Here is a 14,463-nt window from a genome sequence, read left to right as displayed (position 1 = left end):
ACATACTAGGAATTGTGATGTAGTGGCCATTACAGAGACTTGGCTGGCACCAGGGCAGGAATGGATTCTCAATATTTCTGGATTTCAGTACTTTAAAAGGGATAGAGAGGGGGGGAAAGGGGAGGAGGGGTGGCATTACTGGTCAGGGATACTATTACAGCTGCAAAAAGGGTGGGTAATGTAGCAGGATCCTCTTTTGAGTCAGTATGGGTGGAAGTCAGGAACAGGAAGGGAGCAGTTACTCTACTGGGGGTTATTCTATAGCCCCCCGGTAGCAGCAGAGATACCGAGGAGCAGATTGGGAGGCAGATTTTGGAAAGGTGCAAAAGTAACAGGGTTGTTATCATGGGTGACTTTAACTTCCCTAATATTGACCAGCAATTGTTTAGTACCAAGGGTTTAGATGGGGCAGAGTTTGTTAAGTGTGTCCAGGATGGATTCCTGTCACAGTATGTTGACAGGACGACTAGGGGGAATGCGATACTAGATCTAGTATTAGGTAATGAATCGGGTCAGGTCACAGATCTGTCAGTGGGTGAGCATCTGGGGGACAGTGATCACCACTCCCTGACCTTTAGCATTATCATGGAAAAGGATAGAATCAGAGAGGACAGAAAAATTTTTAATTGGGGAAGGGCAAATTATGAGGCTATAAGGCTAGAACTTGTGGGTGTAATTGGGATGATGTTTTCGCAGGGAAATGTACTATGGACATGTGGTCGATGTTTAAGGATCTTTTGCAGGATATTAGGGATAAATTTGTCCCGGTGAAGAAGATAAAGAATGGTAGGGTGAAGGAACCATGGGTGACAAGTGAAGTGGAAAATCTAGTCAGGTGGAAGAAGGCAGCATACATGAGGTTTAGGAAGCAAGGATCAGATGGGTCTATTGAGGAATATAAGGTAGCAAGAAAGGAGCTTAAGAAGGGGCTGAGAAGAGCAAGAAGGGGGCATGAGAAGGCCTTGGCGAGTAGGGTAAAGGAAAACCCCAAGGCATTCTTCAATTATGTGAAGAACAAAAGGATGACAGGAGTAAAGGTAGGACCAATTAGAGATAAAAGTAGGAAGATGTGCCTGGAGGCTGAGGAAGTGAACGAGGTCTTCAATGAATACTTCTCTTCGGTATTCACCAATGAGAGGGAACTTGATGACAGTGAGGACAATATGAGTGAGGTTGATGTTCTGGTACATGTTGATATTAAAGGAGAGGAGCTGTTGAAGTTGACAGATAAGTCCCTGGGGCCTGCGGAATATTCCCCAGGCTGCTCCACGAGGTGAGGGAAGAGATTGCTGAGCCTCTGGCTAGGATCTTTATGGCCTCGTTGTCCACAGGAATGGTACCGGAGGATTGGAGGGAGGTGAATGTTGTCCCTTTGTTCAAAAAAGGTAGTAGGGATAGTCCGGGTAATTATAGACCAGTGAGCCTTACGTCTGTGGTGGGAAAGCTGTTGGAAAAGATTCTTAGAGATAGGAACTATAGGCATTTAGAGAATCATGGTCTAATCAGGGACAGTCAGCATGGCTTTGTGAAGGGCAGATCGTGCCTAACAAGCCTGATAGAGTTCTTTGAGGAGGGTCCAGGCATACAGATGAGGGTAGTGCAGTGGATGTGATCTACATGGATTTTAGTAAGGCATTTGACAAGGTTCCACATGGTAGGCTTATTCAGAAAGTCAGAAGGCATGGGATCCAGGGAGGTTTGGCCAGGTGGATTCAGAATTGGCTTGCCTGCAGAAGGCAGAGGGTTGTGGTGGAGGGAGTACATTCAGATTGGAGGGTTGTGACTAGTGGTGTCCCACAAGGATCTGTTCTGGGACCTCTAGTTTTCGTGATTTTTATTAACGACCTGGATTTCAGGGTAGAAGGGTGGGTTGGCAAGTTTACAGATGACATAAAGGTTGGTGGTGTTGTAGATAGTGTAGAGGATTGTCAAAGATTGCAGAGAGACATTGATAGGATGCAGAAGTGGGCTGAGCAGTAGCAGATGGAGTTCAACCCAGAGAAGTGTGAGGTGGTACACTTTGGAAGGACAAACTCCAAGGCAGAGTACAAAGTAAATGGCAGGATACTTGGTAGTGTGGAGGAGCAGAGGGATCTGGGGGTACATGTCCACAGATCCCTGAAAGTTGCCTCACAGGTTAGATAGGGTAGTTAAGAAAGCTTATGGGGTGTTAGCTTTCATAAGTCGAGGGATAGAGTTTAAGAGATGCGATGTAATGATGCAGCTCTGTAAAACTCTAGTTAGGCCACACTTGGAGTACTGTGTCCAGTTCTGGTCACCTCACTATAGGAAGGATGTGGAAGCATTAGAAAGGGTACAGAGGAGATTTACCAGGATGCTGCCTGGTTTAGAGAGTATGGATTATGATCAGAGATTAAGGGAGCTAGGGCTTTACTCTTTGGAGAGAAGGAGGATGAGAGGAGACATGATAGAGGTGTACAAGATATTAAGAGGAATAGACAGAGTGGACAGCCAGCGCCTCTTCCCCAGGGCACCACTGCTCAGTACAAGAGGACATGGCTTTAAGTTAAGGGGAGCGAAATTCAAGGGGGATATTAGAGGAAGGTTTTTCACTGAGAGAGTGGTTGGTGCATGGAATGCACTGCCTGAGTCAGTGGTGGAGGCAGACACACTAGTGAAGTTTAAGAGACTACTAGACAGGTATATGGAGGAATTTAAGGTGGGGGGTTATATGTGAGGCAGGGTTTGAGGGTCAGCACAACATTGTGGGCCGAAGGGCCTGTAATGTGCTGTACTATTCTATGTTCTATTTATATGCAACACAAAAATAATGCATTAGGAACTCAGCAGGTTCTCAGGACTGCTGATGGAGGGTCTGAGCTGGAAATGTCCACTGCTTATCTCTTCCAAGGATGCTGCCTGCCTTTTTAGGTTCTTCCAGCATTTTGTGTGTGTTGATCAAGATTTCCAGCATCTGCAGAATTTCTCGTGTCTTCACTTTATTTATACGGAAGGGGTAAGAAAGATGGGAATGTTTTCCTTGCAGTGGAAATGTTGAAAAGGAATGTTAATTATTCAAAGTAGTGGAACATTTTGGACACAGGTTTAAGATTCTTGATCTGGAATGTGTGGCTGGAAAGGCAAGAATGCAGATTCTTATTCAAAAGGCTATAATGTTCCAAAGGCTATAAATTGAAGAAGGAACAATTTGCATAGGAATGAACTAAAAGATGAGGAGTTGGACTAATTCAATTGTTCTTGCAAAGTGTGGGCACAAACAATATGGGCCATATCACATTTTCTTGTACTGGAGATCCTATGAATCTTCCTGAATGCGTAGCTCAAATCCTTTCCCACTTATATTTGTGCAATAGCTGAAAGCTATCCCCAGTTTACAAATTTTGTACCAGAAATTCATCCTGTTAGAAGGGAGATTAAAATGAATCTCAGACTAAAAAAGAAATGTTAGAATCGTAGTTATACAGGATGGAAACAGGCCCTTTAATGACTAAACCACTTGCATTAGTAGCTAAACATTTCAGAAGTGAGGGGGAGAGGGGCAGGGAGGTTAATATGGTGGCTGTATGAGGAAGGCAAGGAGAAGGATTGATCGTTTTGATTTGAAGTCTGTCTGATCTTGTCTAAGCCAAACAGCAGTGGTCTTGTACCGTCAGCACATAACCTGTAGCACCAGATGTCCCAACATACGTGACCACTGTTATACTAAGATGAGGAATGCTTACTGCACCACGCCCGGCCGCATTTCTGTAAATCTGATCCTTCTCCTACCTGCATACAGGCAGAGGCTAAAGGTCAAAGCTCCAGAGATTAGGACTTCAAAGAGGTAGTTGTGGGAGTTCCTGATGCATTATGTTTGTGTTGCGTATAAATAAAGCAATCATTCTCAGCAACATCCCAGTGGCCTTTTACACCTTCTCTAAAAATGACAGGGTGGTGGGGTGGAGATGTCTCTACCAAAGGGAGTGTAAGGCATTCCTTCCCTCCACGAGCCTGCAGGTCATCCTTGGGTAACATGTAGCACCTGATTAGCCCCCTGATCAGGGTCTCATGAAGCCTTGGGAGCAGGTGGTGGATGGTCGTATGTTCAGCTGGTGCATATCACAAGTCCTGGTTATGTGATCACTGACACCAGGCGGACAGTCTCTGAAGAGTATTGACAATGGCTTCAAGTCAATGTTCCAGCACTTATTTAGGGATCTGAATGAAAATACCGGGGTTGTAATGGACTTTATTGCAGCTGCTGTAGATGAGTGTTTGCCCACTAAATCATTCAGAGTCTTTCCCAATCAGAAGCTCTGGATAAGATCTGAAATCTTCTGAGAACCAGGTCAGAGGCATTCAAGTCTGGTGACCAAGGTCCAGGTACGATCTCTGGAAAGCCATCCCATGAGCAAATTGGAAATACCAGACCAAACTTGGATCACTGAAGGATGCTGAACATTTGTGGCAGGGCTTGAGCTCTCTTAACTCTTATAAAGTTAAATCAAATCTCATGAGAGACAGCAGGGCTTCACTTCCAGGTGAGCTCAATGCCTTCTATGCTTGTTTTGACCATCAAGACATGGAGGAACCATCATGAACGCCTACATCCCCCTATTATCCTGTGATTCGAGTCTCTGAAGCTGACGTGCAAGCTGTCTTCAAGAGGGTGAACCCATGAAAAGCATCCAACCCAGCAGGGGTACCTGTCCAGGTACTAAAGACCTGTGCTCATTAACTGGCTGGTAAGCTCACTGAGATCTTTAACCTCTTGCATCAGCAGTGTGTGATACCCACCTGCTTTAAGAAAACTTCAATTGTACAGGTGCCCAAGAAGAGCCGAGTGACCTGCCTCCATGACTATTACCCAGAAGCACTTACATCCACGGAGATGAAGTGTTTTGAATGATTGATGATGAAACATGTCAACCCCTGCCTGGGAGAATCTTGGATCCATTCCAGTTTGCTTATTGGAGCAACAGGCCTACAGCAAATACCATCTTATTTGCTTTTCACTCAACCTGGAACATCTGAACAGCAAGGATGCATACATCAGGATGCTCTTTATCCACTGTAGCTCAGCATTCAATGCCATCATCCCTTCAAAACTAATCAATAAACCAAGACCTAGGCCTCAATGCCTCCTTGTGCAGTTGGATCCTGGATTTCCTCACTTGCAGGCCCCAGTCAGTTTGGACTGTCACCAACATCTCCTCCATGATCTCCATCAGCTCAGGTGCACCGCAAGGCTGTGTACTTAGTCCTCTGCTGTGCACACTTTACACTTATGTCTGTGTGGCTAAGCACAGCTCCAATGCCACATTTAAGTTTACTGACGACACCACTGTTGCAGGCTGAATCAAAGGTGGCAATGAATCAGCGTATAGGGAGGAGGTGTCAGCAAGACCAAGGAATAGATTATTGACCAGGAGGAGGAAACCCGAGGACCATGAGTGAGTCCTCATTCCTCATTGGAGGTTCAGAAGTGGAGAGGGTTAGCAGTTTTAAATTCCTAAGTATTATTATTTCAGAGTACATGTCCTAGGCCCAGCATGTAAGTGCAATTATGAAGAATGCAAGACAGCACCTCTACTGGAGTTTGTGGAGATTCAGCATGACATTTAAAACTTTGACAAACTTCTATAGATGTGCAGTGGAGAGTATATTGATTGGCTACAATACAGTCTGGTATGGAAATGTGGTAAACTATGTATACCTGTCTGGACACGCCCCTCTGCTGACTGCTCCTGTGGCTCCTCCCACAGACCCCTGTATAAAGGCGATTGGGGCACTGCTCCTCCCTCAGTCTCCGAGATGCCGTGCTCCATTTTGCTGCTAATAAAAGCCTATCGTTCACCTCCCGTCTCCGAGAGTTATTGATGGTTCATCAGGAAACACCAATGCCCTTGAACAGAAAATCCTACAAAAAGTGCTAAGAGATCCTTAGCAGTGTTGCTGAGCAGAAAGATCTTGGGATCCAAGTTCGTAGCTCCTTGAAAATGGCTACACAGGTTGATAGTGTGGTGAAGAAGGCTAATGGAATGTTTGCTTTTATTAGTTGAGGCACTGAGTCTAAATGTGAGGAGGTTATGTTGTAACTTTATAAAACTCTGCTTAGGTCACATCTGGAGCATTGTGTACAGTTCTGGTCTCCCCACTATAGGAAGGCTATTGAGGCTTTGGAGAGGGTGCAGAAGAGGTTTACCAGGATGCTGTTTGAGGGCATGTTGCTATCACAAGAAACTGGATAAACTTGGAACAACAACACACACAAAATGCTGGTAGAACACAGCAGGCCAGGCAGCATCTATAGGGAGAAGCGCTATCGATGTTTCGGGCCGAGACCCTTCGTCAGGACCCTTCGAAAGGAAAGATAGTAAGAGATTTGAAAGTAGAGGGGGGAGGGGGAAATGCGAAATGATAGGAGAAGACCGAAGGGGGTGGGATGAAGCTAAGAGCTGGAAAGGTGATTGGCGAAAGTGATACAGAGCTGGAGAAGGGGAAGGATCATGGGACTGGAGGCCTCAGGAGAAAGAAAGGAGGGGGGGAGCACCAGAGGGAGATGGAGAACAGGCAAACAACTAAATATGTCAGGGATGGGGTAAGAAGGGGAGGAGGGGCATTAACGGAGTTAGAGAAGTCAATGTTCATGCCATCAGGTTGGAGGCTACCCAGCCAGTATATAAGGTGTTGTTCCTCCAACCTGAGTTTGGATTCATTTTGACAATAGAGGAGGCCATGGATAGACATATCAGAATGGGAATGGGACATGGAATTAAAATGTGTGGCCACTGGGAGATCCTGCTTATTCTGGCGGGCCGAGCATAGGTGTTCAGTGAAACGGTCTCCCAGTCTGCATCGGGTCTCACCAATATATAAAAGGCCACACCGGGAGCACCGGACGCAGTATACCACACCAGTGTTTTACTCAGAGAGTCATGGATGGCTGGAACGCACTGCTGGTGGTAGAGCCAAATGTATTGGCGGCTTTTAAGAGAGGTTTGGATAGACACATGGATGTAAGGAAGATGGAGGGATATGGATATTGTGCAGGTAGGAATGATTAGTGCTAGTGTGTTTTTTATTTGCTTTTTAGCTGGTTTGCACAACATTGTAGGCCGAATAGCCTGTTGCTGTGCTGTACTGTTCTATGTTTTAGTAGTGGATACAGCCCAAACCATCACGGTAAAGCCCTCCCAACCACTGAACACATCTGCACAAAATGGTGCCACAGGAAATATGTCCATCATCAGGGTCCCCCACCACCCAGGTCATGCTGTCTTCTTGCTACTGCCATCAAGAAGAAGGTACAAGAGTCCCAGGACTCACACCACCTGGTTCAGGAACAATTATTACCCCTTAACCACCAGGCTCTTGAAACTTCACTCAACTTTACTTGCCCCATCACTGAAATGTTTTCACAACCAATAGATTCATTTTCAAGAACTCTTCATTTCATGTTCCCAATATTTATTGCTTATTTATTTATATTATTGTTTCTTCTTTTTGCATTTCCACGGTTTGTTGTCTTTTGCACTCTGGTTGAATGCCTCAGTTGGGTGATCTTTCACTGATTCTGTTATAGTTATTATTCTATAGATTTGTTGAGTATGTCCAGAAGAAATCGAATCTCAGGGTTGTATATGTGAAATATATGTACTTCAATAACAAATTTACTTAGAACTTTGAGTGATTTTCCACACTGTGATCACTGCTTCATTGGCTGTAGATAAGTGTCAGAACACATATTGGTCTTCAAACCATTTGCAGGCCTCAGGACTGAATTGTAAGTGTTAGGCCCTAACACTCAATGGCCAGCTCACACATAGAAAACAATTGGGTAGAATTTGCAGCATTTGGTTGCAATGTCTTTAATAACCTCCAGACAACTGTACAGCCTGTACACATCAGACTTCCAATATAACTCGGAGTCCTGCCATGTGCAGAAGTTCGCTGATGACATGGCCATAGTGGGGTGTGTCAGGAATGGACAGGAGGAGGAGTATAGGAAACTGATACAGGACTTTGTGATATGGTGCAACTCAAACTACCTGCGTCTCAATATCACCAAGACCAAGGAGATGGTGGTGGACTTTAGGAGATCTAGGCCTCATATGGAGCCAGTGATCATTAATGGAGAATGTGTGGAGCAGGTTAAGACCTACAAGTATCTGGGAGTACAGTTAGACGAGAAGCTAGACTGGACTGCCAACACAGATGCCTTGTGCAGGAAGGCACAGAGTCGAATGTACTTCCTAAGAAGGTTGGCGTCATTCAATGTCTGTAGTGAGATGCTGAAGATTTTCTATAGGTCAGTTGTGGAGAGCGCCCTCTTCTTCGTGGTGGCGTGTTGGGGAGGAAGCATTAAGAAGAGGGACGCCTCACGTCTTAATAAGCTGGTAAGGAAGGCGGGCTCTGTCGTGGGCAAAGTACTGGAGAGTTTAACATCGGTAGCTGAGCGAAGGGCGCTGAGTAGGCTACGGTCAATTATGGATAACTCTGAACATCCTCTACATAGCACCATCCAGAGACAGAGAAGCAGTTTCAGCGACAGGTTACTATCGATGCAATGCTCCTCAGACAGGATGAAGACGTCAATACTCCCCAATGCCATTAGGCTTTACAATTCTACCGCCAGGACTTAAGAACTTTTTAAAGCTATTATTAATGCTTTTTGAGATGGTGATTTAGATGCATATCATATTTTTTTTTACTGAGTTAAGTATTGTATGTAATTAGTTTTGCTACAACAAGTGTATGGGACATTGGAAAAAAGTTGAATTTCCCCATGGGGATGAATAAAGTATCTATCTATCTATCTATCTATCAACTGTCTGGAATCCAGAATGAAAGATGAACCACTGAATAACATATCAAACAGTGCCTTGGGCTAGGGATATTACAGCACAAAAATGGTAAATCCCCTCATAAGAAAAGGACACAAAATTAGTGAATGAAAATGTTGAATATAACAGATAATTTTCACAGCTCATTGATTAATGGGCTTGTTTTTGTTGTTTCCCTATTTAATAGCACAAATTGGATTTGTCATCAGTACAATAAAAACATGGCTATATTGCACATGCAAAGTGAGAATTGTCATTTTGCCACTTTGACAATGAATATTCTAAAAGTTTTTGTTGAACTGCTCAGGAGTTCCTTTCCTTGTGCCATGGACTCTTACCATGAACCATGTTGTGCATTTGTCAATAGACGACCCAATGGTGAAACTAACATTCATCCTCTGACACAAATGAGCGTAAGGACATGAGCAGACGTCCAGCCAGTTGTCCCCTGACTGGAGCATGGCTGAACAAAGAGGAACTTTTTATCTGCCTCACTGTTACATTACTTGATATAACAATATAACGATAGTCTATCAGTATCTACTTTGAAATCAATGATCATCTTAGCATCCATAGATTTTTATTGGATGGGGGTTGGGAGTAAATTCCAGGTTTCTGCTTCCTTTAATGTGAGTATGGATTTCTTGATTTTTTTTTCCTAATTTATTTAATTCTACTTTAAAATGGGGTCTGGATTTAACTTAAGTCTAGTTTCATGTTGATTTCCCCACCACAGGGATAGTTTTCTTTGCATCTTAATACTTAAATCATTTAACTTCGTGTTTAGAACATTCATCCACCTTCTATATTAAAAAGGACACAAGGTATTTATATAGTCATAATTTTACTCCCACCTTACCATTCTTACCCTAATACGCAGGAACACAACAAGCTGCACAGAGTAGTGAAGTCAATCTAATACATTACAGGAACATCCCTCCCTTTAATAGAGAGTAACTATATGAGGCATTGCTTCAAGAAGGTAGTGTCTATTATCGAAGCTCCCCACTATCTGGACCATGCCATCTTCTTGCAGCTACCATCTGGCAGGATGTATGGAAGACAGATGTCCTGCTCCTCATGATATATGTTAGTGATAATAAACCTGCTTCTGACTTTGCACTACAATGGATTTTGTTTGTTCTTGTTCTAATTGTGTTCTTTCTTGTAAAATTGTGTACAATGTATGTTTAATTGTTATTTCTCTTGTGAATGCACAAGATGTATCTGATGTTATGTGCCTGCGATGCTGCTACAAGTCAACTTTTTAATGCACCCGTGCATATGCCAATAAACTTGACTTTGAATTTCAGAATCAGAATCAAGTTTATTATCACCGACATCTTTGCATCACTCCTTGCATATCTTTGTTGAAGTGCTTGTTGCAGTAAATCGTTGTTAACCTAACATGTTTGTTGGAAAATCCTCACATTCCAGAGCTGCTGTAGGATGTGCAGCCAGAGTTAGAGTTAGGGCCGGGTACACCAGGGTTCATGGACATCAGAGCTGGGTCTCTGGAATGTTTCTATGTTTCCCACTGCCTTTAAACACACCATGTTCAGCAGAAAATGTACATATATAACATATAAAAATGTGAAACCAAACTGTGTTGGGTACTAATAGCAATAATATTGCACAAAATCTGCTCATCCAGCACCACCAGAGACCCAAGGATAACTTATTTTATATTTGATGCTGTTTGCTGTTTTGCTGGCTGTCATCAATGGAATCTCACGAAAGGGGAGTTGAGTTCTCCTGCAACAACATTATCAATCTTCACACTTTCACTCTTTTAGTTGATGCCCTCAAAGAGGCACAGTTTGATCAGTTATTTTGTAACCTGACTATGGCTGGTTTGAAACATCCTCCATTATCACAGGTCAGCAACGTTGTTTTAGTTTTGGTGGACTGTACAAACTTGTGAACAGTGAAGAAGATCTGTCTGTGAGGAGACATTATATGGGGCCCATTGTCAGTTAAGCCCTGTAGTATAAACAGAGCAGAGCCAACAGTGAGGAAACCAGGTTGTATTTAGGTAATCAAAATAGGTACCTCGAAGTCTGAGAAGAGTGAACATTCAGGAACTGATTCACTATATTTCAAATGTGTAGAATAGTAAACATTCAGGAACTGAGTCATTATAGTGCAAGTGTGTAAAATAGTGAATACTCAGGGACTGATTCACTATAGTGCAAGTGTGCAGAATAGTGAACATTCAGGGACTGATTCACTATGGTGCAAATGTGCAGTCAAAGATCATTATCCAAACAAGTGGTTCATAAAAGAAATCATTCCACGCGCAATAACTGCACAAGCATTCATTCAGAACACTAAAGTTTACAGAAACTGAATGAACAATAGATGTCACATATGCATTACCACGCAAGTGTATTGACTTCTTCGCTACGTAATAAAAACACAATTAGAATATTTTACTACACAAGTGTTTGATTCTGCCAAAACATTCGTCGACATTGATGCGATGGGCCGAATAGCTTTTAGTGAGATACAGCTATTAAGAGAATGGTGATGGAAATTATGTTAACAATTGTGAGCCCGGCTGCCGGTTCATTAGGTTTCCTCTCCTGGGATGGTTATTATGCGTTCTATCAACCCGCGTCTACGCGGGACCTGATATTTCATTTCTTTATTTTAAATTCGAGCCAAATATATTTATGCATTCACTTATTGCATGCGCTAATACAGGGAAGGTTTTGGGCGCGGATCTGGAGGCGGGTTTTTTTTCCTCTCGGAGTTTCAGTGGAATTCCCGGCACCGGAGTGAGCTGACGGGAACTGTTCCTAGCTCCCTCTCTCTTTCTCAGTCTGTCCCGGCTCCTGAGACTCTTAAGGGCTGCGGCCGCAGGGAGCGTTGCGTTGAACCACGGGACAGGGGAAATAACCGGGCGAGTAGAACACAGCGCCTCTGTTCGCGATCTGGAATCCACAGCAAGCCTGGATACTGGAATCAGTGCCGAGCCAAGCTCCCTCATTTAAATGAAACCGCTCCCAATTGCAGACAGGTTGAAAGTGTCAGCACAGAAGATGTAAGTAACAAATCTGAATTTAGTCCACGTTTTAAAATAGAATTTAACTTTAATCCACGGTATCCATAACTACAAGTTTAGTAAATCAAATAAATTATTACCGAGAATAATTACAGATTCATTTGCAGTGACACAAGTGTTTTACAATGAAATTGAGAACAAAAAGCTGGCGTGGAACAATACAACGGGTCGCTTCCAAACGAATTGAGAAGACATGACTTGAGCGAAGTGTTCCTGCTCTGATAATCTACAAAGGGCGTCGTTTCGCTTTCTGTTGTCGAAAAAAAACTTGGTTAAATTTCCGCCATCGCTCCGCTTAAACAATTCCCCGCTGTTTAAGGTTATTGTCAAGCTCAGCTTTCATCGGAGTCGAGGGGATCATCCCGCCCCTCGGAATCCAGCCCGCAACTGGACAGTGCCGGAAGAAGTGCTCAAAAGGAAGACGTTTCATTCTGAAGTCTTACGAATTTAAAGAAAGTGCCCGTAACTGTTTTATTGTTTCTGCCCACAGGGATTACCAGAAGGGAGGAGGACTGGCAAGCTTCTTCGCAGAAGTTCATTGGAATAATTAAACTTTAAAACTAGCGGGAAAATCAAAGATTTTTAAGAGAGACAAAGAGGAGCAGAGGAGAGTATAAAAGACTGCTGGGGGCAAGGATCGGGAGGATGTCTTCAAGTCTAACTTGCGCCGGTGTGCTGTGGGCCGCGCTTTCCCTGCTATGTGCCGCTGCCTCCTGCACTGGTTTCTTCATGCCTTACTGGCTGCTGGGCTCCCAGCTCGACAAGCCGGTCAGTTTCGGCGTCTTCCGCCGCTGCACCTACCCGGTGCGCCAGGATGACCACCCGCAGTCAGTGGTGATGGTGGAGCAGTGCGGCAGGTACGCTACCTTCCTGGGCATCCCCAGCCTGGCGTGGAAGATCTGCTCGGTGGTGACCGGCGTGGGCTGCGGTCTGCTGCTGCTGGTGGCGCTCACCGCTATCATGGGCTGCTGCGTCTCCGAACTCATCTCTCGGACCGTGGGCAGGGTGGCTGGAGGTATTCAGTTCGTGGGAGGTAAGTTCACTCAAACAAAACGGGTTCCCTTCACTTCACTAACTGGTTTGAAATGACGCGCAAGGGATGTTAATACGAATTTGCAGATCGGTACAACTGTGTGTGTGTGTGGGGGGGGGGTGCATGCTGGTATCTATTCAGCAATTATTAGTATCCTTAATAGTATCTTTTTATTAAAAAACTCTTTTCTAATAAAGATTTTTCAAGTAGTCATGCTCGACATATTCCACTTCCGAAAGAAAGTGGGATCAAACCACTTAGCTGCTGAACATTGCTACAATCTGTCTATAATCCGCTATTCGAGAGAACTGTTCAGGTGCATGCAATGGAACGAAATCCATTATTCCAAAAAATAACCAGCTTTCCTCATATTATTACAACAGAAATACCTGATTATTTTTGGTCCTAATGTTTATGTTGGTGTGCACATATTCTCTCTATTTTGGCTGCATTAGATACCAACATTAATTCACTGTGTACTGAAGCAAAAAGTGCTGTCCTCAAAGTATTTTCCTAGTTTATTAGTATGAAGAGGACAGACTGTAACTTTTTATTGTGTTTATCGTATTTATCATGATAATGAGGAAAAGACGTTATGTGATCAGACCCAGTGCTGGTTTACTAAATGGTTTTGAGAGCTGGTTAGGGGTCACTGAGTTGAGACTGATGTCGACCTTTAGGCATGGGAACATGTCAGATATGGGAAGCGTTCTGATCGAGGGAGTGATGTAAGATCTGGCCTGTTTTTTTATATCTAACAATTGAAAGCAACTTTAATTGTATTTGATTTCAGCAAAGTTCTAAAGGAACAAGGAAAGACAAACCTGCGATTATAATGATACACCTGTTGAAGTTTACACATTAGTTATAGTACACCAAAGGACTCTTGTGTTGACAGACAAATGGCTCAGTAGATTATGTCTGGTTGAGAATGCAGGCTGCTGGAGCTCACTTGAAACAATATCACTGATTATGTAGTAGCAGTCTGTACTTGGTATAAACAAAGCCCGCCACTCTCCTTGTCTGTCACTGTTATTCCTTATGGGTTTCCTTCCAAGTTCATTTCTTAGCCAGTCTGTCAAAGACTTGGATGAATATTGACATAACTGTTAAAATATTCCTCCCAAACTCTAATGCAGTGTTATCCATTGGTGTTGAATGAAAGCTTTGATAGGCATTACCACATGACAAGCTGACCAAACAACATATACGTGACAAAGTTGCAAGCTAGTTATAATTAGCCTCATAAGTATTGATAAGATTAGCCCCTACTTTGAAAAAGAATTTCCTTCTTTTGTTCTCGTGTCCTCTTCAAAAGCCTCTGATCTGAGGCATTTTACAATTAAACAGATGTCTCTTTTTCTGCCATGCATTACCCTCATAAGTGCTTTTCAAATGTGAAAAGCAAGTTATTCAAGGAGGTAGAATTGAGATGCCTGGTATGCCTATGTACCTTATGCCATTTCAATGTTATCTAGGGGAAATCAATGAACCAGTCTTTGTGGGTTCAGTAACATACACTTACCTTAATTTAAGAAAAACATGGACAGGTATAT

The 14,463-nt window shown here is 43.4% G+C and overlaps 1 protein-coding gene across 2 annotated transcripts in view; it reads left to right on the top strand.

Annotated features, from left to right (window-relative positions):
* The first annotated feature begins 11,149 nt into the window (after positions 1-11,149).
* Positions 11,150-14,463, top strand: part of lhfpl6 (LHFPL tetraspan subfamily member 6) — a 161,811-nt gene continuing 158,497 nt past the window's right edge. For both annotated transcript variants that reach the window (XR_012098762.1, XM_073043956.1), the window contains exons 1-2: positions 11,150-11,853; positions 12,365-12,907. Coding sequence is in view for 1 of the 2 variants with exons in the window: in XM_073043956.1 (XP_072900057.1) it covers positions 12,520-12,907 (388 nt within the window). In the remaining variant the exon portion in view is untranslated. The remainder of the gene's footprint in view (positions 11,854-12,364; positions 12,908-14,463) is intronic.

The sequence above is a fragment of the Hemitrygon akajei genome, chromosome 4, assembly GCF_048418815.1.
Source record: "Hemitrygon akajei chromosome 4, sHemAka1.3, whole genome shotgun sequence".
NCBI classification, from domain to species: domain Eukaryota; kingdom Metazoa; phylum Chordata; class Chondrichthyes; order Myliobatiformes; family Dasyatidae; genus Hemitrygon; species Hemitrygon akajei.
The sequence above is the reverse complement of the archived record's forward strand: the minus strand, read 5'-3'. Positions and strand labels throughout refer to the sequence as shown.